At 53.0% G+C, this 27,690-nt stretch overlaps 1 protein-coding gene and 1 long non-coding RNA gene across 7 annotated transcripts in view; both read right to left on the bottom strand.

The window, feature by feature from the left end:
• EIPR1 (EARP complex and GARP complex interacting protein 1) overlaps window positions 1-27,690 on the bottom strand; it is a 120,332-nt gene that overhangs the window by 53,520 nt on the left and 39,122 nt on the right. Inside the window, exons 1-2 of one of the 6 annotated variants that reach the window (XM_077844260.1) lie at window positions 5,525-5,670; window positions 5,318-5,442 (exon numbers count right to left, since the gene is read on the bottom strand). The exons of 3 other annotated variants lie outside the window; for them this stretch is intronic. In XM_077844260.1, coding sequence (XP_077700386.1) covers window positions 5,318-5,442; window positions 5,525-5,655 — 256 coding nt within the window. In that variant the 5' untranslated portion in view covers window positions 5,656-5,670. Of the gene's footprint in view, window positions 1-5,317; window positions 5,443-5,524; window positions 5,671-27,690 lie in introns of those variants that run through there. 2 more of the 6 variants (XM_077844264.1, XM_077844263.1) reach the window with 2 other exon arrangements.
• LOC144281332 (uncharacterized) lies at window positions 23,347-27,689 on the bottom strand. The gene is made up of 3 exons (XR_013349904.1): window positions 27,550-27,689; window positions 26,258-27,395; window positions 23,347-24,298 (listed from the first exon to the last, which is right to left on the bottom strand). It is a non-coding gene; the product is annotated as an uncharacterized LOC144281332 (long non-coding RNA).

Here is a 27,690-nt window from a genome sequence, read left to right as displayed (position 1 = left end):
CCTGCGGCTCAGTCAGACGGAGCAGTCGCCAGGCCACGGATGGATGGACCACTGGAATCAGCGCCAGGACAGCCGGGCTGCAGCGGCCGACTCCCTAGCGCACCTGCCTGGTGCAGTATGCTCGCTGGGGACGTCATATGCTCACTGTGGAAGTCGGCTTGCCTTTTCAAGTCCAGGCAAACGCCCCATCTGACTTTACTGTGGGCAAGCACACCCTCGTGGGCGGCCACCTAACATGGCTCAAATGCAACAAGCGCTCAGCGGGGCTTCCTCCAGCCCAAGGTGAGTCTGGCCCAGCTCCGTGCCAGGGCCAGAGTGCTAAGGTCGCATGCTCCCTGCTGTCTGCAACAGCCTCTGGGCTCCAGCTCACTGCAGCCCCACGGGGTGCCCCCAAGTCACTCCTAGGAGCCACCTGCATGGTGGCCACCATCCCCTTGCCTTGGCCCCTTCTCCCTGGTTCGTGCACGCTCTGTCACTTTTCTCCTGTGCCAGGCACTGTGCACGGCTGTGGGGGCTGCTTCCTACACGAGGAGCCCTGCAGAGGGGACAGGTAGGGCCAGTGTCCCCGCATATGCCCCCCACGCAACAACCCAGAGGATGCGGGTCCTCTCCCCTGTGTGTGCCTGTGACCCCTCATCGCTAGAGCAGTCGGCTTACACTAATTGGTATGAAACCCACCCAACTTGAAAACTTGGGAAAGGACCTTTGTCTACTGTGCCCACAAGTGCCCTCCAGCTGGCGGTGGTTCTGCTCCTGACGTCCTGTCCACCAGGAGGCGGGAGTGTCTGTGGACATCACCAGCCCTGGAGGCCAGCCTGGAGGCAGAAAGGACAGAGTAAAGAGCAATTCTAAGAAAAGGAGATCATTATGAAACAGACCCAGGACTGGCCCCCAGGGAAGTATCTTCTTTATGAAAAGGAAAAACAAAACAAAATGAGGAGAAAGGCAAGTGGAAGGGAGTAGTTCGAGTTCAAGAAAAAAATGAGGGTTCAGAAACCGAGTCATCTGCTCCAAACACTCGCTGTGAGCCCCCAGTGCCCGTGAGGACCCAGTACGCGTGCTGCTGACCGCAGTGAGCGTGACCCCTCTTGCGCCTCATGGAGGTTCTTGATAGGCGGCCAATTCAAGAACAGGAGCCGATCTCATGAAGTCACAATGTGCGGGTGGAAGGATTCCTAATTTCACCTGTCCAACACCCCAAATTAAAACCCAATTCCGAAACAAATTACCTTAATTTCCCATATCTTTCCATAAGTAATTTTTTTTTAAATTTTTATTTATTTATGATAGTCACAGAGAGAGAGAGAGAGAGAGAGAGGCAGAGACACAGGCAGAGGGAGAGGGAGAAGCAGGCTCCATGCACCGGGAGCCCGACGTGGGACTCGATCCCGGGTCTCCAGGATCGCGCCCTGGGCCAAAGGCAGGCGATAAACCGCTGCACCACCCAGGGATCCCTCCATAAGTAATTATGATTATTTCAAACTCCTACAGATGGATCAGGAAAAGAGAAAAAAAAAACAACAAATGCTCTTAACAGAAATGGGAGATTAAAACCGAAGCCTGTATGAAACGTGCAGAGCCCCCGAATTAAACACCAAAGGATCTTGTACTAATTAAATTGAGTCGGTGTCAGATGGAAAGGCCAAATTCAAACACTGGAACGCTTTAAAAGGTGAAGTGCTTGAAAATGGGAATTTCGTATTCAATATTGCAAAAGAGCTGACCAGCATCGTATCATCATATGGAGGCATCCAGCCCAGTCAGCTAAGTTAGTCAGTTCATGGAAATCCGCGGGCAAAGGCCACGAGCGCCATGGTCGGGTGAGCCCGCCGACCGGGCACGAGTGCTCGAGGCCCCCACGCCCACGCCGGAGCCCCCTCCCCATGGAGCCTTCAAGGGGCTCCAGGCCTGCCCTGCAGCAGCCCGCATGGCCCAGCCGGGGACACGGCTGCGGGCTGCTCCTGGCCACACGTCCTTTCACCCTGGGCAAAGCAAGGGAACCCATTCTCTGCGCCTTTTGTCTGGAGCAAACGTGAAACCTGACGGCCGCCAACGGCTGGGCGTTCCCTCCCTCCCGCTCACCTTGCGCACACCCACGCACACCTACACATGCCCCGAGCTGCGGTCCCTGACTACGTAGTCCCCTCGTTCATTCCCTCGTGTTTAACCTTGAAACCCGGTTGCAAATGCTCCGACATCAGAGCCTACAGACGGTGGCGGGCACAGCGCCGGCTCCTGGCGGGTGTGCGCTTTGATGGGCTCGGGGGCAGAGCCAGCTGGCTGCGAGACGCCGTTGCCCGGGGAACGGCCACTGAAGTGTGTGCTCGCGTGGGCACGGAGGCTCTCTGCAGCCGCCACGGCCGCCGCTGTGCGCGGGGAAGCCCAGCTGGTGCCCATTAATGCTCTCGGTGTGGCAGGGACGAGGAGCCAGTTCCAGAAGCCCGACTCTTCCACTGTCAGATAGGCTGATCTCACGGCCTCCCTAATGAATGCAGCACCCCGCACCCACCCTCACACAACGCTGGGCGTACGGGGAGACGCATCTCGACGATGCGCCCCAATTAAACAACGCCGGTCGGCTAAACACGAGGACACAGCCCTGTAGGCCACGGGATGATCCGCCCTCTCACCTACTGTGAGCTCCTCTTTCCTCTCTTCGTTTCACTGAAAATGGTGAAGACGCAGGAAGAGGGTGGGTGAACTCTGAAAGACGCATTTTAAACATCTGTTTGATCAACAATCTTTCTCAAATGCATAGGGCAACTACTTTGAAATTCTGGATCTCCCCATGAAATGCAAAAAACCCAAGTTACGTGAGGGGCTTAATGACATCTTCTGTACTTACACATTTTGCATCTGACAACCTCCAGGTGCTCAGGTGTCTACAAATACCAAGGGGGCTGAGGGTGGCCCGAGGGGGCAGTCTTCACACAACGGGTGCTGCAGGCTCCAGACGGGGGCCTGGCACACGGTGTCCCAGAGTACCACCCTCTGCTCCATACCTGACACAGCCATGGAAGGGTTCTCCACATGGAGCCACGGGAGCCTGCGACAGGAAAACAGACCCCGGAGCTGGAAGACACGAGTTTGAAGCCCAGATCTGACTCAGGCGCTCTGCGACCCTGGAGAAGTGTTTTCCCATCAACAGCATGGGAATAACACCTCCTCCATGAGCGAGCCTGAGCGGGTGAAGATCTAGGAGCCACCAGGAATCACCAAGTGCGAGCTCGCAGCTCCCGTCCCCCGGGGTGTGGACGCCGGGTGGTGCTGTGCCAGCATGCACGCTGGCATGTCGGCCTGTACTCCGTCTTCCTTGCCCTGTCTGCAGGGCCTGTCATCACACACTGCCCCTTTCTATGCTGGGTCCGGGAACCCTGGGCTCTGCTGAGCCCTGCCCCTGCCTGCTCCCCTCTGCACCCCCTCCATGCCTCTCTGGGTTCCCTGTCTTACCCTCCCGAGCAAGTGGCCGTCTTCAGTACTGCTCATGGAGATCTGGCTTCCCTTCCTCTGAGCAGCCTTTGTGCCCTTGCTGGCTAGGTGCTACACCAGTGACGTGTGTCACCTCTGGGTGGAACCCTCCTGAGCCCCCCACTGCAGGAGACACCCTCGGGGATGGCTTCCCTCAGCCCAGGCAGCAGGATGAGGAGACAAAAGCAGGGCCTGGCCACCTGTAGGTAAGTGTGGCCTGGGCGCAGAGGGCTGCAGGGGAGGCAGATGGGGTGGGACATAGAGTCCCCGCAACTCAGGCAGGAAGAGACCAAGGGGCGGCGAGGCTGCCTGAAGATACGTAGAGACCCAGTGAGTCCTCCTGGGTAAATCCTTCCAGAAGGAAAACTCAGACAAGGACAAAAGATGTATGTGCAGATTCCCATCACAGCTTTGTGTGTAAGAGCAAAGTATTAAAAATAAATATCAGCCAAAGACGAACTGGTCAAATGCACAGGGACTCTTCACCCCACCGAAAACGACCCTGGGAAAGACCACCGCGGCTCCCATCCAGTGGGCCTGCCGACAGTCCTCCTAGGGCGGCATGTCCTGGCCCCAGGCTGCCAGCCTCCTGTCCGTCTGCCCATGTGCCAAACCCCAGGAGGTCACCGCCTTCTGTCCAGAACTGCTCTAAATGAGCTTCCGAGTTCCAAAGGAGAAAGGCCGCTGCCGAGCACACGGAGATGGGTGTGTGGCGGTGGAGGGAAGGCCCAGCTTCTGCGATCACACACACATGGCCACGCTCTCAGCGGCTGGCCGCTCTTGCTTCTCTCGCCGAGGAGCCCAGTGTCACGGCATGAGGAAGCCACCAGCCACGGCGAGAGGACTAGCTGCTGCTGCTCAAGCCTCCCCCGCCAACAGCCAGCTTCAACCACGACCCTCAGGAGTAACAAGCCTTCCCAGGACCCCGGCTCCATCCTTCCAGACCCACCAGACCCGCCAGCCAGGTGCAGGCACTGGGAAGCAGGGAGGGGCTGACCCTGCCATGCCCTGCCAGATTCCTGACCTGAGAACCCACGCGCGTCAGAAAAGAGGGCTTTTTCTCAAAGAGTCAACCTATTTATAAGGCAAAAGGTATCTTACAACTGCTGCCATGAGGACAGCCACATCGCGCTGCTGATACTGGAAGTGCTCCACCGTGACTTGGCCACCACGTATCTCCACTTGGCAGATGCTAAATGTCAGAAAGCCCAGGAGAGGCACAGCAGAAGCAGGGCCAGCTTAGGAGGCCGTCCTGCCGGCTGTGTCCCAGAGACATGGGGAGACCGCGGGTGAGGGACAGCCAGGTGCTCGAATCTGGGGGGGTGGGGGGCAGTCAAGCGGTCAGCGTGCATGTGTCCTGACATGTATTGTCTTCACCTCAGGGACGGGGGAAGCAGTTTTGTAAGCATATATGAAGGTGGCGTGGCCTCGGGGCTGGGGTGCCCTAGACTGCCTCGTGCCTCACGGAGCGCCCTGCAGAGCACAAGCACCAGAACCCCCTGACCACACACCAGCTGTTTCTGTGTCCGTCTGCCCAGCAGCCCCGCAGCTAGGGGATCGATCCCCATGTAGACGGGAGAGTCGAGGCTCAGGGCACACCCACAGTGAGGAGCGGATCCAGCCTAGACCTCCAAGCAGATGCAGCTTGGCCTCCAAGACCAAGTTCGGGACACCATGCTCCACGGCCTCGGCTCTGGGCCTGCTCAAGAGGGTGTGGGTGCAGAGGCCACCGAGTGAAGATGCACTGACCTGCTTCCCCTGAGATGTAAACTCCATGTGGGCAGGGGTCCAGGTGACCTAACTGCTGTTGTAGTTACATCGAGACACCTGCCCAGTGTATGGCACGTACCTGATGACGTCTGCTGGGTGGAGGGAAGACAGATGCTGATGCACTGGTGCTGTGGCCCCCTCCAGCATGAGACAGCCCCCCACACACTCACTGAGTGCCCATCTGTGGTCAGGCCCTCTGCCTTCCTAAGGGGAAGAGGACGTGTGGGGAAGGCGTGAAGGGCTTGTCCCTCCCCAACCCGGCTCCCCGCCCTGGCTCTGTCCTAACCTGCCCCTGCTGATGCTCTGCTGCACTCTCCTCACGCTCACACCACTCCTCAGTCTTATTTTTCTCCTCACCAAGAACCATTCAGAGTGACCTGGACAGGTTGCTGTGTGTGTGGTCACCGACAGGTGCATGTGAACTCCAAAGGGCCTGCTCCGCGGCCACTGGGAACTGAGGCTCTCCGTAGAGTGTGGTCCTCCTCTCACATCCTCAGGCTGCTGCGTGTCTGATGTGGACTGAGAATCCGGGGAGATGAATGCAGTGAGGAGTCAGCGCCCCCCGGGTGGGTGGGCAGGCTGCACGTGACCCTGAAACACTGCTTTTATTCCCTCAACAGACAGCCAGGGATGGGATTTTTCAACTTCTACTCCGACAGAGCTCCTCTAAAACACAGATCACTATCTCATCAGAAAACAAAAAAGGAATTCAAACGCTGAATTTTAAGTGTATTCTGGGGCCCGTTTGCTAGTTTCAGAGAATTCATTTAAATCACCTAACTCCTCGGAAAGTTACCACAGGACAGACAGACAGACTGTCATATGCCAAATGTCATAGCTGAGGAAGGGTCCTCCACCGTTTGGTTGGCTCGGGGGTCGGGAAAGTTCTTCTGCTCTCTGCCTGGCAGTAGCAAGCAAACAGCAGCCTCAGCGATGGAGGAAGAGTATAATAAGAAACAAAAAGTCCTCGCCATCACAAAGCCAGGCCACCACGCGGGCCCAGAAAGCACAGATGCGGGCTGGAATCTGTTGCTAAGCAACCGGGCCTGTTCCCCCCCACCTCCCTAGGCCCTCAGGTGTCTGCGGGTAGACCTGTCAGCCAGGAAGGCGGCCACTTGACTCGAGTGCAAGCGTGCAGATCCCAGCGGACAAAACCGACCTTGCAACTGTCTCGGAGCAAAGCTGCGGCCCCGAGAGCATGGCCAGACTGCAGCATGGCCAGGGCACACATTCGACAGATGCGTCGAATGCTAAACACGTAACCAGGGAGGCTGAGCCGAGGGGAGGGGGCTGATCCACAGGACTCCAGCCCACGGCCATGCTTCCCAGGACGGCCCCGGGACTCCTGGCCTGTAGTCACAGCCTGCAGTGGCAAGGGCGGCCCGGCCCTCCCAGGGTGGGGACACGGCGGCCACCCTCCCACCTGCCAGGGCACAGGCACTTTCCCGGGGCTCCTCCGGTGACGAGCCCGTGAAACCCAGGGCTCGCGCAGCACCCGGCTTTCTGGAGTTCTCATCAGCACCTCTGTGTCCTCGGCAACGCAACGGCCCCACCGCTCCGGACAAGAGGGACAAGGGCCATGCCCACTCCCTGGCAATCTCCCACGTCCTTCCTCGCCTGGGCCTCCCTTTCCTCAGTGACCCCTCTGTCACTATGCCCCTCTATCTGGGTCTTCTCCCCAAGTACAGCCCTATAGCAAAGACGCCGCCTTCCAGCGTTCTCTGTCTGCAGACGGGGTGGGCAATGAGACCCGGGACCCCAAGCTGCCTGGCAGCCAGCAGCAGGACCCGAGAGCGGGTGTGGCGGGAGCAGGGCTGGCCGGCCACAGTGACCCAGGTCCTCCCCTCCCCGGCCTGCACAAGCTCCCCCTTCTCTCTCCCGTCCCCATACGTGCCCCTCCACGCTGAAGCCCCCGTGGTGCCTCCTGCCCTCAGCCAGGCGCCCACTGCCCAGCCCGCGGATCCCGCGTCCCTCCCCAGGGACACAGCACGCCTGTGCCGGTGCAAGCACGGTGGACATTCCTGTGCCCACAGTCCTGCCTTCCCTGCCCTGTGGCCCCCAGGCCTTTGTCCTGTGTGCTCCCGCAGGCCCGGAATGGCCAGCTGAAACCCCTCCCTGTGCACCCCTACACTCACTACCTCCTGGGGACCAGGGTCTGCGGGCCCCGCCGCGACCCAGACACCTCCTGCCTCACCCGCCCGCGCCCGCTTTTTGCTCACGGACGCTGGGGGTCACTGGCTGGCCTCCTCGCTGTCTGCCCCATGCCAGCTCCTCCTCCAGGGAGGCCACCCCTGGACCTCGGCACAGTGCACGCACACAGGCACACACCCAGTGATTACACACCCATCCTCAGTCACACACACGGTGTATGTGAACACACGCTCATACTTGGCACATGTGCACACTCACAGCAAATACACCCCCACTCACATGCGCTCCATGCACTTCCTCACACACACTTGGTAGGTGTACACACGGTTACCATGCACTCACACACACACACACACCTGGCATGTGCACACATGCAGCTCTTGCATGTACAGTATCTCAATCACACTCAGGCTCAGTACACGCACACACCCTCACATACAGCAAGGATATGCACTCATACACACAGTGCATGAGTGCACACACCCACACACAGTGTGTGCATTCATATGCAACAGTTACACAAACCCTCACAGCACATGCACATACACGAGACATTATATACACACACGTGGGACATGCACAGAGCCTCACACACAGCATGTGCACACACATAGCTCTTGCACATACACTACCTCAATCACAGTCAGGCTCAGTACATGCACACACTCACACATGGTATACACACACCCTTCCACACAGCAAGTGCACACTCACACACGTGGCACATGCACAGAGCCTCACACATAGCATGTGCACACCCTCGCATACTCGTGGCACATGGACACACCCGCGCTCTCTCATTCCTGATCTACCCTCCCTGGACGCTCAAATTTCACTTTGTCAAAAGAGGCTGCCCCAACCAGTCAGTGCCCAGCACTCACTCTCTATGCCTTTAACTGGCTTTAGTTTGTCCTCATAACACTTTCTCTACCAGAAACCATATTTACATTTATGCATTGCTCATCTTCAAATGCAGCCCCGTGAGGGCACCCGTCTGGCTCACTGCTGTACCCCCAGGTCCACAACAGTGCCTGGTGCGCTGTAAATGCTCAGTGACAGATGCTGAATGAGTAATTACGACATGTCATATAAGGAACACAAAAAATTGTAAGAGATGCGAGACTTTTTTAAATGCAAAAGGATACAAAATCATGATCCCTTTTTAAAGGTGCTATTTTACCACTAAAATGTGAAGGGAGTTTGGGTACAGAGGTTATAATTTGGGTAATTGAATGTTCCCAGGAACCACAGTCAAGAGAAAATCTCTCCCCCTAAGACTCGGCCACAGCAATCAACCACAGCTTACACTTACTCAGGAACATTTCCTAAAGGTTCTTAATCCCAACTCTGGCTTTGTACTGAATGTCAGGTGTCCCAGGCCTCCCACGGAGGAAAGCGATGTGAGTAGGATGGGGGAGGGGCAACAGAAGGAGGAGAACAGAAAGCCCTTGAAGGGCAGGGCAGGCGTGTGCGGGCGGGCGGCAGGGCAGCAGTCCCTCCAGCAGCACAGTGAGCGGGGGTCGTGAATCCTCTGGGTCCTCCTCTGGCAGCCAGACTAATCGCCATCCAATCACACATGTCAGCAGGTACAGACGTGTTTCTGTCTGCCTGAACAAAGCAGGAATGACACAGAGAAAACCTATTGTACCCCCTAGTGCTACAGGCAGGCAGAGACAGCAGGTGACCTTCTCCACACTCCAGGAGCCAAGCCCTAGTTTGCTCAACAGGAAGTGGAACAGCTGTAAACTTCAGCTTCTCCCCAAGTTCCTAAGAGATTCCTCAGTTCCTGCATCAACCAGGACACCTGATGGACCTGAAACCAGGTCTCCACACTGCAGAAACACACCTCTGGCCACATCTGAGTGCCAGCCCTCACCTGGGTATGAGCCCCTCCTACCTGAGCACCAGCCTCCACCTGGACATGAGACCCCCTGCCACCTGAGTGCCAGCTTCCACCTGGACATGAGACCCCTCCCCACCTGAGCACCTGCCAGCCCCCACCTGGACGTGAGCACCCCCCCACCTGAGCACCAGCCTCCACCTGGACATGAGACCCTCCCCACCTGAGCACCAGCCTCCACCTGCACAGGAGACCCCACCTGAACACCAGCCTCTACCTGAGTACCAGCTTCCACCTGGAAGCTTCCACCACTCAGAGCCAGCCACCCCTCTGGATGTGAACCCCCACCTGAGCGCCAGCTCCCACCTGAGCACCAGTGCCCACAGCAGTGGGGGATGGCTAAGGGTGGGAAGAGACTGCGCAAAGGAGAATCACAGTCACACCCAGTATTACACAGTCACTTGGAGGTCAAGAATTCAATTTTTTTGTAATTAGGATTCACATCGATGCAAAATGGGATGCCATCTTATGTGAATAGTACACAGTTCATTACATACCTGAATGCCTTCTCTGTATCAGATTCTGCTAGGCATTGAATATTTATAATTTATAACCTATCTGCTTTCAAAAAGGATCTAGGAAAGATGGCTGCTCGCTAAATGCATTATGATGTAGATCAGGATTATATTATAAAAATAAGTTACATCGTATTTTTAAAACTTTTTATATAAATACTTGTTAAGACAATAGTTTTAAAAGCAATCAGCACACATGTATGTTTAGTAGGTAACGTATTTATAACATACATGGGTGACACAATGAGAGAGTAAGTCTAAGAAGCTGTAGCACGTACTTTCCAAACCTTCTCTCATTTAATGGACACATCAGCTCTATAACGTACTATGCTTTTACATCACGTGTCAACATTTATAAACAGCAAAACCAGTGTTTTTGAGCATCAGCCATGTTCTGGATCTTCTTGGAGAGTCCATTTGGGGATCACATGGCCGACCACAGTGTCCCACAGCTAGTAAGAGGCAGTCCCAATTCGGGTGGAACTCTGCTGGACTCCAAAGCCTATCTGCACCCTCGCCTTAGGGCCATCACTGGGTCACCATCCCGGGTACCCACTGGGGGACAACACGGTGGCCTGAGGCCCATTGTATCCTGCTCTCCAAAGGTCTTAAGTCAACAGTGTCAATTCTGACCACCTGCTAAAATCACTCAAGGATAGTCTAAAACTCCTAATGTCAGGGCCTTATGCAAAACATTGAATTCAAGGTGAGGCCCAGGGAAGGGGACTTCTACAAGCAGCTCGGGTAATCCCAGCATGCAGCCAGTTTGACGACCTGTCATTTACATGATGTCAATGGTTTGTCATCCTGAGATGAGCTCTGTAACCCATTCATCCAGTGAAGGTCACATGCCTAGTATGTTCCATATGCCTTGTGCCATCCACAATGGTGATGGTGACTGCCATGGCTCTGATTCAGGGCTGGCCCACGATGTGCACCTCATGAATGAATCTCTTTAACCTCCCCACAATCTTCCCAAGTAGCTACTAGGAGCCCTCTTTTACAAATGCTGACCCTATGCCTCAGAGAACCTACGAACTGCCTCAAGGTCACACAGATTCACAGAGAGCTGAGACTCAAAGCAGGTGCATCTGATCCTAATGTCTGCATCCCTGCACTTACTCCCAAAGCACCTGGGCTCCTTGGATGGACAGATAAGGACCTCCCAAAACAGCCCTCAGCCCTCAGCTGCACAGCCTGTGCAAGAGGATGACACTAGCGAGTGGGAGACGGCAACATGGGGTGCTGTGGTCTGAATGCACCTTGAATGTCGGTGCCCCACTCACATGGGAAACCCTTAGCCCTCCGGAGATGGTACCCCTGACTCACATGGGAAACCCTAACCTCCCAGAGACGGTGCCCCTGACTCACGTGGGAGACCCTAATACCCTGGAGACGGTGCCAGGAGGTGAGACCTTTGGGAGGGCAGGGCTGCATCTCACGTTGGGATCCGAGGCCGCGTACAGGACACCCAGGGCACTCCCCACCCCTTCACCAACTGAGCTCAGCCACCTATGACCCAGGAAGCAGCCGTCACCAGACACTCACTGGGCCTTGATTTGGACTCCAGCCTCAGACCGTGAGAAGCACAGGCCTGCTGTTACAGCAGCCCGAACAGTTACAGTGAAGACTCCACTCTTACCAAAATAATAAATATGAGGCAGTGATGGGTGGGCCATTGTTTTGTCAGAAACACTAAAACTATTTATAAATAAACCTCTGTGGCCAGGTCTAGAAAAAAACTGCCATTAGTTGGAGAAAAAATGGGAATCACTTTTTCACATCAAACAAAATAAGCCATGCTAAACCAACAGCATAGAACCTTCCAGTTCACACACAGGCCTCCAGGCTAATGAGCACCATGCTCTAGACTGTGGGAGCCTTCTCAAGTCTTCTGGGCTCCTCTCGTCCCCCGCATTCCCTCCCAGATCATCCTGAAGACACTGTCACAACCTATAGGCTGCTGGTGGGCTCTGCCCAAGGACTCTGGCTCAGGGCACTCTGGCCGTCACAGGAGGCTCGCCCCTGGCCCCTGCCCTCAGGACCACCAAGACCGCTGGCCCCTGCCCCCAGGACCACCGAGACCAGTGGCCTACACCCCAGGACCCCTGAGTGGAGCATGGTGAAGGGCACCGTGAGGGGTGTGGTGGCCTGGGTCGGTGGGGCACCTGGAGGGCCTGTGCCCAGCCTGCTGAAGGTGGCCCTGACTTCTCGAATCACGGCAAGGCTGCATGCTCCAGGGGCAGCTGGCGCCTCCAGTGGAGTTTGAGACCCGTGTGGGCTCAGAGAAGGGAGGCAGACGGAGGGCCTGCTGGAAAGCCTGGGGGTCCAGGACCCATGTGCACCTCAACTCCATACACTGCACCCGGCGCTCGCTGTGGCATCCTGCCAGGGGCACCCTCTTGGGACGCTCTAGCAAACCCACCCACCCAGGTGAGAAATGGGCTGTTACCTATGGCAGCGAACAAGTCCTCAACCTCATTATGGGCAACTTGGACTCCACCCGATGTTGTCATTTGATGTGGCATGAGGCTACCAGCAAAGCCACGAGACAACAAGATGCTCAACAAGATGCATCTCCCCGCCACTGAATGCAGTACAGCAGTGGCCGATGGACGTCATGGTCGCCAACACTTGAACAAGTATCAACCTTAATAATTCCTTGATGATATCCAAAGCGCACCTGAGATTTTCACTCCTCCACTTTAAAAGTGTAATACACAGGCGCGCCCGGAGGGCTCGGTTGGTGGAGCGTCTGACGCTTGATTTCATCCCAGGTCATGATCTCAGGGTCGTGAGATCGAGCCCCGCGTTGGGCTCCCTGCTCAGTGAGGAGTCTGCTTGTCCCTCTCCTTCTGCTCCAGCCCCTGCTTGCTCCCTCCTTCTCGAATAAATAAATTAAATATTTTTTAAAATTTAGTAAATAATTATATATAATAAACACAAGTATTTTTTAAATAATAAGCAAAAATGAATTTTGTTGTACAATAGTAATTGTTTGCCCTGGGTCTAGGACCAACTGCAAGAGATTATTATACCCGCATGACTATTTTCAACCAGCTCAGTGACCTTCTTGACAGGAGTTTGTCCCAGACCTTGATGCGATCCTGCCCTCCTGCCCCTGCACACTCACATCCTCCCCCTGCACACCCATCTCAGCTGCCTGGGTCTGAGCCTCTCACAGCCTTGACCCACCATCCTTCCCATCCAGCCTGGGAGCTGACTTTGTCCCTACTTCAGAGGAAGCCTTCAGCCTCTCCCAGCATCAGCAGGTGGGCAGGTGGTGCCCACGAGAATACATCTCTCGGGGCGTTCCCGTGTGGTAGTGCAACACCTCTCTTTGCCCGTGATCCTGACATGAGGCACTAGGGGACTTTACTCGTCCCTTGTGGCTCCAGGGTCTGGGCCAGGGTGGCCCATGCTGGGAGCTCATCATGCAGGTGTGGTGGCAAAGGAAAGACCAGGAGAGTTGGCATGAAGAAACACTCCGCGCGACGTGTGGACAAACAGGGCACGTGAACACGGACGGTAGGGTGCCAAGAGAGGAGGTAAGGCGAGGCTGGAGGAGAGCGGCTGGCCTGAGCATCGGGTGCTGTGAGATGCAGGCCCCAGACCCACAGGCGCGGAGGGGCCCCGAGTGCCACTAGCCTTCCCGTGCTCGTCTGCTAGTGCAGAGATCCCTGCCTGTGTCACACGCTTACTGAGACGGAAGCTGCCGCAGGGCCTGGCAAATACAAACTGTTTCATAAACAATAAAAGAAGGGATCTAGGCTCGCTGGCTACTCAAGTCTCTCCTACGTCGGGCAGTGCCCTGTTGTGTGGTGAGTGGAGTTTTGGGCTTCTCAGTGTTGAGCCTCTGGACGGACCCCCGGTCCAGCCTCACGCACCTGAGGAAGCACAGACTTTCTCCTGGATCCTAGTCCAGGGACAGCAAACTCCTGCCGTGCAGTGCCAGGCGGTACGGGGTTTTGGCTTTGTGGGCCACGTGGTCCCTGTCACAATGACTCCATACTGTCACGTCAACAGAAAGCAGCCACGACATGGTGTGGCAATAAAACTATCGGAAAACCGGCAGTGGGCCAGAGTTAGCCCATTAATTGTGCGGTTTACTATCATCCTAATTATATTAGTTTTATTTTTAAGTAGACCCAGAGCAAACCCTTCATGTATTTGCTCATTCACTGAATTCAACAAATATTTTTTTAGTGCTTACTACGTGCCAGGCCCTTTTGAACACATGGGGCAGAGTGGTGGGCAACGCTGATGCATTGGCCATTTCAGATGGCAGTGACTCGGGGAGGACTTTCTAGTGTCTCGCTCCATTTGCTCTCTGTTCCCCTCATCCCCTAACAGATGCTATTGGCAGAGATCGCCAGCCCTGGTCTTAGCCTCTCTATAGACCGGGATTCCCCACAACATGAAAATGTGGGTGCATGGCTTTAAAGAGAAGGTTTGTAAATCACTGGTTTAGACTAGGTGTCACCGTTTTACAGATGGCTGGGTGTGTGGCACAGAATCCAGTCTTGTTGACGTCAGATTACATCTACTGCTTCCCCTGGATCTGTCAGGCCTATCGCCGTGTCACAGGAGGTTACACTCATTTGAAGGGACGTATGGCTCCCAGTACTACCGTCGAACCCACAGTCTTCACAGTGTTTGCAAACTGGTTCTGGAACAATGGTTCCCCCCCCCCCCACTGACATTCGAGGGCCATGACAAGTACATTTCTGCGTCCTCCACATAACCTTGCAAACTCCTTAATCTGTTCCATCGGGAACACTCTCAGATGTCCCAGCTGCTTGACATGGTGACTACATAATGGGGCTGCTTCCCCCAGGATGCTCTCTCTCTGTCCCCTGCAGGGAAAGGGACCCCATACAAACATGCTTCACCCAACCACAGTGACATGGGCGGCCCCTGCCTTCTGTCCTGAGGTCCCCATGAATGTGTCCCGTGCAAAGCAGTGCACTGCTCTGGGGCAGCCTCAGTTAGAGCCAGGCCTGCCTGTCCTCACAGAGGACGTCATCAAAACCAGTGCACCTCGCTCCCTCCTCTGCTGGACCCCAGGTCTGCCCTCTGGAGTCAGGAAGAGAAGGCAATCCTCTTCTGAACAGCCCTTCCCTGCAGTGAAACCCCACTTCGGCGCCACCAGCACCACCATGTCTCCCAGCATCAGTGAGGCCCAGACACACGGACGTTTGGAAGTGCGGGTTCTCACTGTTCCAGAAGACGGAATGGCAGGCTGAGTGTGTGGAGTGGCCTGGCCGGGAGTCTGGGTGCCTGGAAGCCCTGGCAGCTACACTGCAACCTCATCGGCGTCTTCCCCACGTTACAGTCACGAGTCTTGCTGTGCTCAAAAGGCCCCGGAAGCTTCTCTGCAAGAGCCCCAATAACCTACCACCTTCCCATGTGGCGCTTTGCCCTGAGACAGCTCTGGATGGACATCGGTTCCTAAAACAGATGCTTAGGTGCCTGCGATGGTCTAGGACCGTCCTCCCCTCAGACTCTCTGATGTGTGTGTGTGTTCTAACTACTTCTTATGGATGGAGGTCAGATGCACTTTGTGTATCGGCCTAAATACCTTATTGGCAGCCCTGCTTGCCAACACCAATTTCCATGAAAAATAAATCAACGAGAAACAAAAACAAGCTATATGTCATCCACTTCTTTCAGGACTAAGGTAGAAAGTCCCTATCACATCAACATCTGACCATCAACAGGGTGTTTATAAACCAGTTGTCACCCAAGCACTTTTTCTATAAAAATACGTTAAGTCGTGAATTGCAAACAACGAAAGAGTGAACAAAGCCTATGAACCCCAAAATGCAGTGGCAGCTCCTGCAGACTCCTCCCAAAACTTTCATTTGTATATCCTTCATTGTAAGACCTTGTTCTTTAGGGCACACCTGAGTTTTCAAAACAGTCCAAAATCTCAGAATCCAGCCTGCTGAACAAGAGAGGTAATCACACAGGACACAGTAATCAGGAGCTAGAAACTATTGTATAAAGTCAGCAGAAAGGTTTTCTTAGACAGCAATGAACCTGACTTCTAAAGCCACTCCCAAGTGGGGTTCCAGAATGTCCTGAGCATGGTGGTGTGTCCTGGGACAAGCAGAGGCCAGCGCTCACTGGGAGGTGCACGACCTACTCCCTCTGTTTAAAAGGATACAACCGGCCTTGCTTTTCGAGCACCTTCCTCAACAATCACAGAGGCAGGTGTTCTAATTCTGCAGAGAACTAACTGGGAGGACAGCCACTTGAATGTTGAGTGTCGGGGACTCTCCTAGGGCCAGTTGCTGAGTCAGAGGACAGACCTACTCTGCCCTGCTGAGCCAGGCCAAGTGCCGAGGAATCCGTAATCACCCAGGGGCTCACCATGGCCGGTGCTATCGCTCCAGTAAACACATCTCAACCATGTTAGCTTAAAAACAAAACAAGAGGGCAGCCCGGTGGCTCAGTGGTTTAGCACCGCCTTTGGCTCAGGGCCTGATCCTGGGGTCCCGGGATCAAGTCCCACGTCGGGCTCCCTGCATGGAGCCTGCTTCTCCCTCTGCCTATGTCTCTGCCTCTCTCTCTCTCTGTGTCTCTCATGAATAAACAAAATCTTAAAAAAAAATAATAACGTTGGGGAAGTATTTCTGGTCTAACAACATTGCAGTGATGATTCCAACCTCTTACTTTCAATTCAAAGATTGACCAAATGTAAGCTTGGAGTGATAAAATGAGGTGACAGGATAAAAATAAACTTACAAAGTGGCAAAGTATGATTAATAACCTTTGAAATCTTTGGACACAAATTCACAATTTAAAATATCATTGATGTTGGATGTGATAGGTGTTTCCTTTAGGAACACAGGACGAACAGAAACGCAGAGGCTCGCGTCTGAACCCCTCGCTCTGATACAGGGTGAAGAGGTCAGGAGAGAGCAGCACCCCAATTAGGATTTAACAGGACCACCCCCGGAGGCCCCGAGGGAGGCGAGACCGCCACACATAACAAAGCGGAACCCAAGAGGACTTTTTAATAGGCCTCCTGAGTCTACACAGACTGCCGCAAAATCTCCAGAGTAGAAAGGAACTCAAAAATCCCCGCACAGCATATCCCCACAGTGACTGGGGGGGGGGGGGGGGGGGGGGGATTCTAGGTTCAGCTGCTGGAAAACTTCTTGGACCCGATCCATTGAACTTCCCTGGACGTGATCAGCTCAGAGCTTGACCAGGTGGCTGGTGGCCAGCGTCTGGCGTCTCAGCACATGGCCTGAGTCCTACAGGAAAGCTCTGGCTGACAGTCTGCGACGCCTCCAGAAGCACAGTGGTACAGTCATCTAGAAGCAAAGGGAAAGCTCATCTTTAAAGCAGAGAAAAAAATAAAAATAAAAATAAAAATTGGGGAATTTTTTCCTTGGTTATTTCTAGAAGGATCTCCGTTCAAGTCACTCAGAGAAAACAAAGCCCAGACACACCCAGTCTTCCTGTGTCCGCCTCACTGCAGACACTGTTTGTACAAGCGGAGGTCCAGGCCACCCTGTGCGGAGCGCGTCCCTCAGCAGCACTGTGCCCACAGCACCCGCCCACGTCATGTCTCCGCACCACATGCTGGTGATTCCCGCCATAGCTCAAACTCTTTCACTACTGTATTTGTTTTTTGGGGTTTTTTTTTTTACTTTTTTTTTTTTCACTACTGTGTTTGTTACAATGATCTGTGACCAGTGATTACAGCGCTGGGAGCTCAAGGGGTGGTCAGCAGGTTTTAGCAGTGAAGGGTTTTTAAATTAAGGTATGTGCTCTTTCCTAGACATGCTGCTGTCACAACGCGTATCGGACCACGGTACAGTGTAAACAGAACTTGGGAAACCAAGCAAGTCATCCGACCGGCTGGACGGAGATCCTCACTCTCCCGGAATGTGGAGAAGGGCACCCGCAATGTCCCCAGGGTGCACCTGGACGGAACCGTGCAGTGACCACTCAACGGTGGTCTAGAAACTTCCCGAGAAATCACAAGGCCTCCCTCCCCTCGATGAGAGACCCGGAACTCTGTCAGGCCACCTCGCTGTTCCTCCCCGCAAGTTTTTCTCGTTTTGTCCCTCAGCCTCCTCCTGTGTGACTTCTCACGGCCCCGACCTGCACGGCAGGCTGATCCTGAATGAGCTGGGAACGACGACACGTGATATGCAGGTCGGTGACCATGAGACGCATCAGTGAGCAGAAGGCGTGTGCCCTGTCCAGGCGGTCGCCGTCAGGGAAGCTCAGCAGGTCCCCCGGCCCTCAAGGACTCATTAAACCTCTGAGTCCTGCCCGCAGAGCACCCGCCACGGGCCAGTGTCACCTTGGAAAGGAACCGGACAGTGTCCACCCTGCCCACCCAAGCGCACGCTCCTGGAAGGCCAGGCTGACCTCTGCCTGGGGGGCCCTGGCACATGGAGGCCCCGGCACATGGAGGCCCAGCGGCCAGGCCTGCGCCAGGGGTGAGCGGGACGTGCGGCCTGCCCGCACTGGGGTCAACGGGAAGGGAGCACAGGGGACGTGGGCGAGGACAGCACGGTGGGCCGGCACCTGCACGCCGCTTGGCTCGGGGTCTCAGCCCAACCGCTCTGCCACGCCTCGCGTGTCCACAGCAGCTGCCTCTGCTCAGCGAAAGAGGTGCTCCGAGGGCTCGGGCAGGAGCAAGTGTCCGTCACACAGGAGAGCGGGGCTGGAAAGTGCACCAAGGCACGGGCCTGACCCAGCACCCAGAAGGCTGCCCCATGGCTGCCGCCGCTGCCCTAGGCCTCGGGTGTGTTCCTGGCGTGCCAGGAACTTGTGACGACCTGGAAGCCACCTGCGAGGCTGCCACCATGACCCCCGATGCCCCCAAGCCATCTGCAGCCACGGTGGGAGACCCCACTGTCCAGTGTGGCCAGCTCTAATTGGCAGCACCTGGGTCATATGCGAGCTCCTCGTCACAGGGAAACTGCAAATTTGACTTCTTATTTCCATAATGGGGTAATAACCTAGGAATTTCCCCCCCAAATATAGGAAGGCTATTCAAAAGATGATGAGCAGCCACAAAAAAAGTCAGCTGTCCACGATGTGACTTCTGAGTTTCCCCCCAGACACAATGAAAACAACGTACAACATGATTAATATCATGGCCTCAGAATCCCAGAGAAGCTTCGCCCTCTGCTGGCTAACGGTGCCTTTCCGTCATGTGATCCGACAACAGCTTTTATTCTATTTCAAAACAGTACAACTTTAGCCAAACAGAAACACAGCTATAATAAATAAAAACAAGTATAAAGCCCAAATAGTTTTTTGCTTATTTTTAAATAGAAGATTTTTTAAATCTTATATAATCACATAGGATTAAATAATGGAGATTAATTAACAATAAAGTTCATAAAACCCCATCAATCAAATCTGTGATTCACAACAAAGCAAAAATAAACTATTGGGACTATACCAAAATAAAAAGCTTTTACACAGCAAAGAAAACCATCAACAAAATAAAAAGGCAACCTGCTGAATGGGAGACGATAGCTGCAAACAATATACCCAATAAGGGGTTAATAGCCCAACTATATAAAGAACCTCTGCAGCTCAACGCCAAAAAAACAAATAATCCAATTAAAAATATTCAGAGGACCTGAATAGACTTTTCCAAAGAAGACGTACAGATGGCCAGACATAGGAAAAGATGCTCAACAACACCCATCATCAGGGAAATACAAATCAAAACCATAATGAGATATTACCTCACACCTGTCAAATGGCTAGAATCAAAAAGACAAGAAACAAGAGGTGTTGTTGAGGATGTGGAGAAAAAGGAGCCCTTGCGCACTGTTGGTGGGAATGCAAACTGGTGTAGCCACTCTGGAAAAGAGTATGGAGGGTCCTCAAAAAATTAAAACATAGAACCACCATACAACCCATTAATTCTACTACTAGGTATTTACCCAAAGAAAATGAAAACACTAATTTGAAAAGATACATGCACCTCTGAATGTTTATGGCAGCATTGTCCATAACAGCCAAGAAATGGATGCAGCCCAAGTGTTCATCGATAGATGAATGGATAAAGAAGATGTGGTGTGTGTATACAGTGGAGTATTACTCAGTCATAAAAAAGAATGAGATCTTGCCATCTGCAACAACATGGATGGATCTAGAAGGCATTATGCCGAGTGAAATAAATCAAAGAAAGACAAATAACCATGTGATTTCACTCTTGTGGAATCTAAAAAACAAATAAACAAACAAACAAAAAGCAGAAACAGACCCATAAAGACAGATAATAAACTGACGGTTGCCAGAGGGGCGGAGGGTAGGGGTAGAGTCACAATGGGGAAGGGCAGTGGGAGGGTCAGGGCTCCAGGGAGAGAGTGAAGAAGTCATGGGGATGGAAGGCAAAGCACATGGAGAATGACAGACGGTACTGTAACATTGTGTGGGGACAGGTGGCGGCCACACTTGTGGTGAGCACAGTGTAAGGTACAGGGAAGCTGAATCACAATGTGACACACCTAAAACTATTGTAACATTGGGTGTGAACTATACTCAAACTTGTAAAAATGGTTAAAAGAGTGTGGTTCACAAAAACACTAAAATGTCAAAAATGAAGACTTCTGAAATGCCATATTTTGTCTAAGCTGTAACAGCCCTGACATAAGGAAATGTATACTGTCCCCAAGCACCAAAGGAAGGACATAACCCATATGGCTGAAGAAACCCCAGGGCATGAGGACAGGTGACACAGCAGGTACAGCAAGGCTGGCAAGGCCCCGGGGAAGAGCCGGTTGTGCAGCAGGGCACGGGTCAGGACAAAGCGGCATTGGGATGGACCCCGGAGCTCCTCAGAATCGCCTGCCCCACCAGGCCAAGCAAAGTTATTTCACTGTCTGTGATTTGACTTTCCATTCCCATCCCATCCCCTATCCACAACGGGGGCCCCAGTCTCAGGCCTAGCCTCTCCCAGGGACAAGAAGGGAAGAGGGGAAGGAGAAGACACCAGGTGGACAATTAACAAGGCAATCTTTCCTCCCTGCTTCTGTCACCGTTGATAACACCAACACTGTCCATCCCACGACCAGGCTGAACCCAATCCAGTAGCTCTGGCCCATGCGTCTCCTTTATTTCAGTATCCAGGCAGTCTTCTATGTGTCTGCCATGCCCACGTCCTGTGGGCCCCATTCCCACTGAGGGGTAGGTGGAAGCCCTAGAGGCATCACGAATGAAGCACACCAGGACACACCGCGAGGGCCCCCAAAATCAGCCGTGGAACAACATGGAAGTGAGACAAGACCCTCTCCCCAAACCTGGACAGGGTAAGTGCCTCCCAGAACAAGATCCAGAGGTTCCCAAGTGCCAGGAAAACCAGAATCTGAGTGAGAAAAGGCAGCACCAAGATGAATCCGTATCGGCAGTATTTGACAGGGTTTTAAGGCAGCCAGTAAGAAAAATGCCACAACGGGCAAGTGTTACTCAAAACCAAAAAGAAAAGACAACAAAAAAGAAAACCTCACCAGTGGGATAGAAGATATGGAACCAAATGGAAATCTGTAACTGAAAAATACAGTAACCAAAATGTAAAACCTCAGTGGATGGGTTCAACAGCAGAATGAATATGACAGAGGAAAGAATCCATGATTTTGAAGACAGAACAATAGAAAATAGCTCGATTACCAGAGAGAAAACAGAGTAAACAAACAAACAGACTCTGAAAGCTGAAAGCGGAGGAGCCAACACTCACAACCAAGAGGTCACAGGGCAGGTCAGGGACAGCAGGGCTGCGAGACACCTGCAGAAACACAGGCTGCAAACTCCCAGGTTTGGTAAAAGACACTGCATCCAGATTCAAGAAACCGAGAAAATCCCAAACAGGGTAACCCCAGAGAAAGCCTTCCTGAGACGTGTCATAATTAGACACGTGGAAACAGGAGACACGGGAAGAGTGGGCGCATCACAGATGACCCTTCCCGACAGGACCACTGACGCTGTGATGGCAACTGTCCCATCAGGGGGCGTGGCGGCCACAGGAGGAGGCGCGAGGTTGTCCAGATGCCAGAAGTAGTAAGCTGCCCAAGGTGAGTTCTGTGGGCAGTGAAAACACCCTTTGGGAAGGAGGGGGGGATGAAGACATTCTCAGAAGGAGAACTGAGTGAATTTGCCACCAGCAGCCCCAGCCTCACATTGTGGCTGGAGAAGGCCTCCCACTGCGGAACGGAAATTAGAACGGGTAAAAATCAGTGTGATGGACTATCCTTCTCCTCATGGTTCTTAAATCGTATTTGATGGCTGATGAAAAACCGTGACCCAGCACTGAGGGAAGACCGCAGGAGGACACAGGCCAAGGACACCAGCCCTGCGACACCCTGGCCGGGGGATCCTAGCCTCCAGAACGGTGGAGAAATTCATTCCCATTGTTTGAGCAAGAGAAAAAACATAATGTGTGTATATACACACGCACGTATACACACACATACATATGCATATGTATATAAAACACCACATCTGATGATCAATGAATATGGAGAAAACACTTCAGATAATTGTATTTTAAAGGTGGAAAGGGCAAAGGGACCTAATTACTTAAAGGTTCTATACGTCTTTCAACGTAGATTTGATACATGATATATGTGGATTGTAATACACTACACTACAGCAAACACTAAGTTGACAGCAGTATATTCAAAAACACTGCACATAAATCAAAATGAAATTTTATGAAATGTTCAAGAGAAGCAAGAGCAATGATCAATGGAGAGAAGAGACAAATAAGATGGTGGCCTTCAGCCCTGACATACCAATAATTTAAATGTAAATGATCTAAGTAGGTCAATTAAAAGACAAAGATGAGCAGAATGAACAAAACAAAAACACACACACATACAACCCAACTCCATACTGTGTACAAAACAAGTCAACCTCCAAAGCATGGTCCAGAGCACTGCGCCCAAAAGAGGCAGGGAGGGGAATGCGCACGGCGGCTGCCTGCCCAGGACCAGGGACGGGCCCCCAAAGGACAGACAGCTCCTGTGGGGGTGAGGCTTTAACTCACCAGCTCACACCTCCCTGCTCTTCTGATAACACCTGTGCTCCTTACTAGCAAGAGGGGAATCGTGATGGAGACGTGAGAGCAAACCAGGAGAGTCAGGAAAGGCCCGGCAACGTGGGTAAGAGCTTTGTGTAGACACGTCGTTGGAGGAGTCTGCTCCCTTGAACTGGACCTAACATGTGTGGCTCCAAGTCCTCACGACTGCAGCTTGCACGGAGGGCAGGAAGCTCCCTGTGACCCTTTACACTGCAATGTTCTGGCTCTCGCACAGCTCCTCTAGGGACAGGAGCAGCCAGCTGCCACCCCGGTAGGTAGGTGATGGTATCCACGGCAGGCAGGGGTCAAGCGGCACATCCCCAGCTTCTGTCCGAAAGCAGGGATGAGGAGCCATTTAGATATTAGGAGCACGTGCTTGGTACAGAACTAAGGTCAGGAAACAGCATTTCAGGGATCACTGAAGGCTGACTACAGCACATAGATGTTTGCTGTGTCTTCTTCTCTAGAACCTAAAGAACATAAATGGTTTCCAAAGAACAGGATATTTAAGATATTGCAAAAACTTCGTCTTTTAATGTTTTCGTTAGAACAGAAACATCAGTAAGTCTTCAAAGGCTTCTAAAAGCTTTGATAATTTAAAAATAAAAAGTTCATCTGAATTTTACAGTAAGTTTGTATCACAGTACACGTAACATACAAGGTCTTTAGGGCACGGTCGTACTTGGGGAGGATACCTCTCCTACCTCACGCATATTTAAGATCATTTTTTTTAATCTATTAAACTTTGGTACTATAAGTTTTTATGCCTCGTACAATCCTAAATTTTTTATGCTTCTTTCCCCCAAAACATCAGACTTTTTTTTCAAATAAACAAATCAGTCTAAGTTTTCCACACATAGGAGAAATCATCACAGGGTAGGGGGTGGGAATGGTAGATTTCTCTCGGAAATTTGATTCTGATATGTTATCTTGGAGATCCCGAGCAAATGAATTCCTCTGAACCTCTATTTCCTTATCTATAAAATGGGGAATATGAAGATGTCTACACTCAGATTACCAGAAATACCACATCGAAATAGCCTGACAAGTAAAAAAAAAAAAAAAGAAAAAAAAAGAAATAGCCTGACAAGTGTTTTGAAAATTGCAGAGCAGCATGTGATCTAACCAGGTCACCATCTGTGTTCAGGCAGAAGCATCTCCAGCACCAGAAGTGTCCGGACCTTAGATGCTTCAGTAGCTGAGAGACCAGGAACAGAACAGGATTTTATTCTCCTTGCTCTTATGTTTTACACTCCCAGATTAATCTGGTTTCCAAAAGTTATGGATAAGATTTTCAGAAACAGACTAACTACTGGCGTGCCTGAGTGGCTCACGCAGTTAAGCCTCTGACTCTTGACCTCCGCTCAGGTCTTGATCTAGGGGTCATGAGTTCAAGCCCCGTGTTGGGTTCCGTGCTGGGCTTGGAGCCTATATAAAAACAAAATAAAACAAAACACTAATTATTAATTCCTTATCTTTTAGCAACCCTTCCCTACATGCAGTTTGCTACTTTTTTAGATAATTTTTTTTCTTTTTTAGATAAATTACCTGGGCTTTGTAACTAACATAGATTTTTACAGAAAGCCTATACTGGTTTGGAAATCTATGTAGATCTCATCCTGATGCCATTCCATCCAAGACCAGCTCCTATAAACAGTCAAGGCATCTGTTATAAATAAGACATTACAGTAAGATTCTTCATAGATTCTTTCTTCAAAATCAAATGTAGAACTCATGCAGAGACCCCAAACTCCTGAATTCTTCAAAGTATCATCAACTTCTTATGAAAGCATCTTGCCAATCCTGATGTAGGTCAGTAACCAAAGGCACGAGTTACTGAATGTGGCAAACCCAACACACTTTCAACAATTTAGGGATAACGGAAAGGATTTGTTTTCACAGGTTAGAAAACATTTTTTAAAAGTAATTATAAACAGTGTTCTTTTCCTTTGGGCGGGGAGGGGGGTGGTTAAGTACAAACAAACCCAAGAGGGCAAGAACTTGGAACCGTCCACACTCAGAACACACAGGAGGCAGTCGAGTACTTCAAACCCAGAAGCGAACCAACATTCCCCAAGAACAGTCTGTGTCTCTTTCTTCCACGCACTTAAGTCAACAGACGCTGAGACTCGAGGGTGGGGGGGAGGCACCTGCTACCAACCCCCATTTTACCACCTCCGCTTAGAACATGGGCACAACGTGGGATCTGCAGGTATGCAGGGCTGGACGGGGTTTGAAGGACAGTCACAGAAGCCCGAGCCATCGGCATCTGCTGCACACTCCAGGAACAGAACAAATTGGGGGGGGGGGGTCTCCTGTGTCTCTGGATGACAGACGGCTGCAGCTCCTCACCCTGCTGCTCTCACTGGCTGGCCCAAAAACAGTGCTCCCCCCCGTCAGACAGCTGAAGACAGCGCTCTCAAGTGGGCCCCTCTCCCTCCACGAAGCAAACTGAGGCCACCCTCTCTCTGTGGCAGAGACTGCGGCATCCCAGGTGTGCCCTGACATCTCGTCCCACCAACCCCAGCCGCCACGCCCCAGTCAACAAAGGCGACCTTTGCTGACTTCTGGGGGGCTGTGGTGTAAAACAGAGTTTCCTGGAAAAGAAAACCACTAGTCTGGCCACGTCCTCCCTAAGGAGAGAAAGCTTACTTCCAAAGTGTGTGGTTCATTTTTTGGATCCAATTACAGGACTTTGTGGAGATCTTCTTAAAAATGCTCTATGATATTCCAAGTCCAGTTTCCCTAGATCCTCCCAAAAGCTAACTTCTGCCATTCAGGGCTTGCTCATCCTTTTCAGCGCGCATTTCCAACACACCACAAGCTTCGAGCTTTGCCCCGGCAAAGGGTGAGAGTTCCAGAGGATCACTGGGCAGGGGCCGTGACAACCCAGGGCAGACACCAAGGCAGGTACCCAGAGAAGAGCGCACGGCCTGCTGCCCACCTGCCGTCCAGGCCCAAAGGCACCTCGGTAATCGAGGTTCCTCCGTCACGGGACCTGCCAAGCAGCACGCACTGCTCCCAGCCCCTCTGCTGCCACCTCGTGTGACCTTCACGTGCCTGGGAGGTGAAGGCCAAGCATGTGTTTCCAGGGGAGGCCTGTGGCGGGGCCGGGGGCACTGGCCCCACGTTACACAGAACCAAGCAAGCTCCACAAGCTGATCGGCCAGGGTGCCGAGGGAGACAGCTCCAGCAGGCCAGACGGGCAACTGAGGCCCATTCCCTGCTCCGTCTTCCTGGGCAACTCCTTGCAAAGACCTTGTCTAACGACGCCCGGGAGAGGCTCCCTGCTGGTGACCTGCCAAGTGCCTGGGACAGATGGCAGGAAATGCCCGAGGGGCACTGGGGTCTCCTGTTCACCTCCACTCTCACGGCCTCATTCCTCACCTGCCCCGCCCCTGGTCTCCCCAGAGCCGGGGGGTCCTCACAAGGGTGTGGAGTCTTGGGAGGCTTGTTTCTGCCTACATACTCAGACCCAAAGCATGTGCTCCACCTGACACCCAGGTGGAATGATGTACGGGTCATTCTGGAACAAAGGATGATTCACAAACCTGCACCTTCACTTTCAGGTTTCCAAAGTAACACACTGTTCTTACACGCGGTTCCACTTTTCCCACAACACTGCCACACGAGATGATGTTGCTTCCTTGCGGATCGACCCCAACCTTTAACCCTGACTTCCTAAAACCTCTGAGGTTACAGCGGCTGCTGGTGGTTGGGGGTGGAGGGGAGATTTAAGTTTTGCTACTCAGCCTTCTTTGTTGTTAGAATTTTTCAGCAGGTATGTGATCACGTCTACAAAAACCTGTTTTTATGTAAACCAAAAATAAGATAAAGCCCAAACATCAGGCCTCTTGAGAGCCCTTCCCGAGTGAGAGCCAGAGCAGCTCCTGCACGACTGGAGCCCGGCCTAAGCAGTGCCTCAGCCTCAGCGGCACAGGCCATGCCCACGTGGTCAGCAACCTGGGCGCACGGGTGACGCCCCCCGCAGGGCTGTCCCGCGAGTGCGCAGACGGGCACTCTGACCTCCAACTCCAGTCAGAGGCGGGCAGAGGGGCAGATGAGATGGTGCCCCTGCGAGAAGCAGCCCAGCCGTGAGACGCGGCTCCCGGTGCAGCCTGAGAGGGAGAAGGGCCAGGACCCCTGCCATTCCCTGCGCTCTGTGGACAGCGGCACCTGCCTCAGTGACTGCCGCTACATCTCTGGTGTCCCAGGCTTAAGAACGTTCTAGATGGTTAGAGCTGCTTCGCCCACCGCCTCTGTCAAGCTGACAGCCACCTCCTCTTGACGACCCAGCGTCACTCCGGGTGGATGACACCTAGGCCTCCTGTGCCGTCTGTCAAGGGCTGCCAGACTGAAGAGTAAAAATAGTTCGCAGAGGGCATAATTACACTAAAAATTACTCCTTATGTGTGTGAAATTCAAGTTTACTGAGGTGTCCTGCGTTTTCTCCGTCAGCCCTAGTTCTGCCGCACTCTCATCTGGGCCTCACCACAGATCTGGAAGAGAGGCAAACACGGCCCACCTGCCCAGGGGGCCAGCGACCCGGTGAGTCTCTCAAGTGCCCAGAGCCAGAGCCCGCCCGGCTCTACCTGCAGGGGCCAGACAACCAGGGGTGCTGGGCCCAGAGACGGGAGGGCGCAGCGGGTGCCACAGGGTCCCCGCAGGCAGACACTTACCTGCGGGCAGAAGGTTTAAGGCGGGGAGCTGAGCATGAAAGGGAGCCGGAGAACCACAGAAGCGAGTGGGGGGCCCACCTGGGAGGCGGCGTGGGGAAGAGCGCGCAGGAGACAAGCACTCGGGACCAGCCCCTCACAGGA

The sequence above is a fragment of the Canis aureus genome, chromosome 12 (assembly GCF_053574225.1).
Source record: "Canis aureus isolate CA01 chromosome 12, VMU_Caureus_v.1.0, whole genome shotgun sequence".
Classification (NCBI taxonomy): domain Eukaryota; kingdom Metazoa; phylum Chordata; class Mammalia; order Carnivora; family Canidae; genus Canis; species Canis aureus.
The sequence above is the reverse complement of the archived record's forward strand: the minus strand, read 5'-3'. Positions and strand labels throughout refer to the sequence as shown.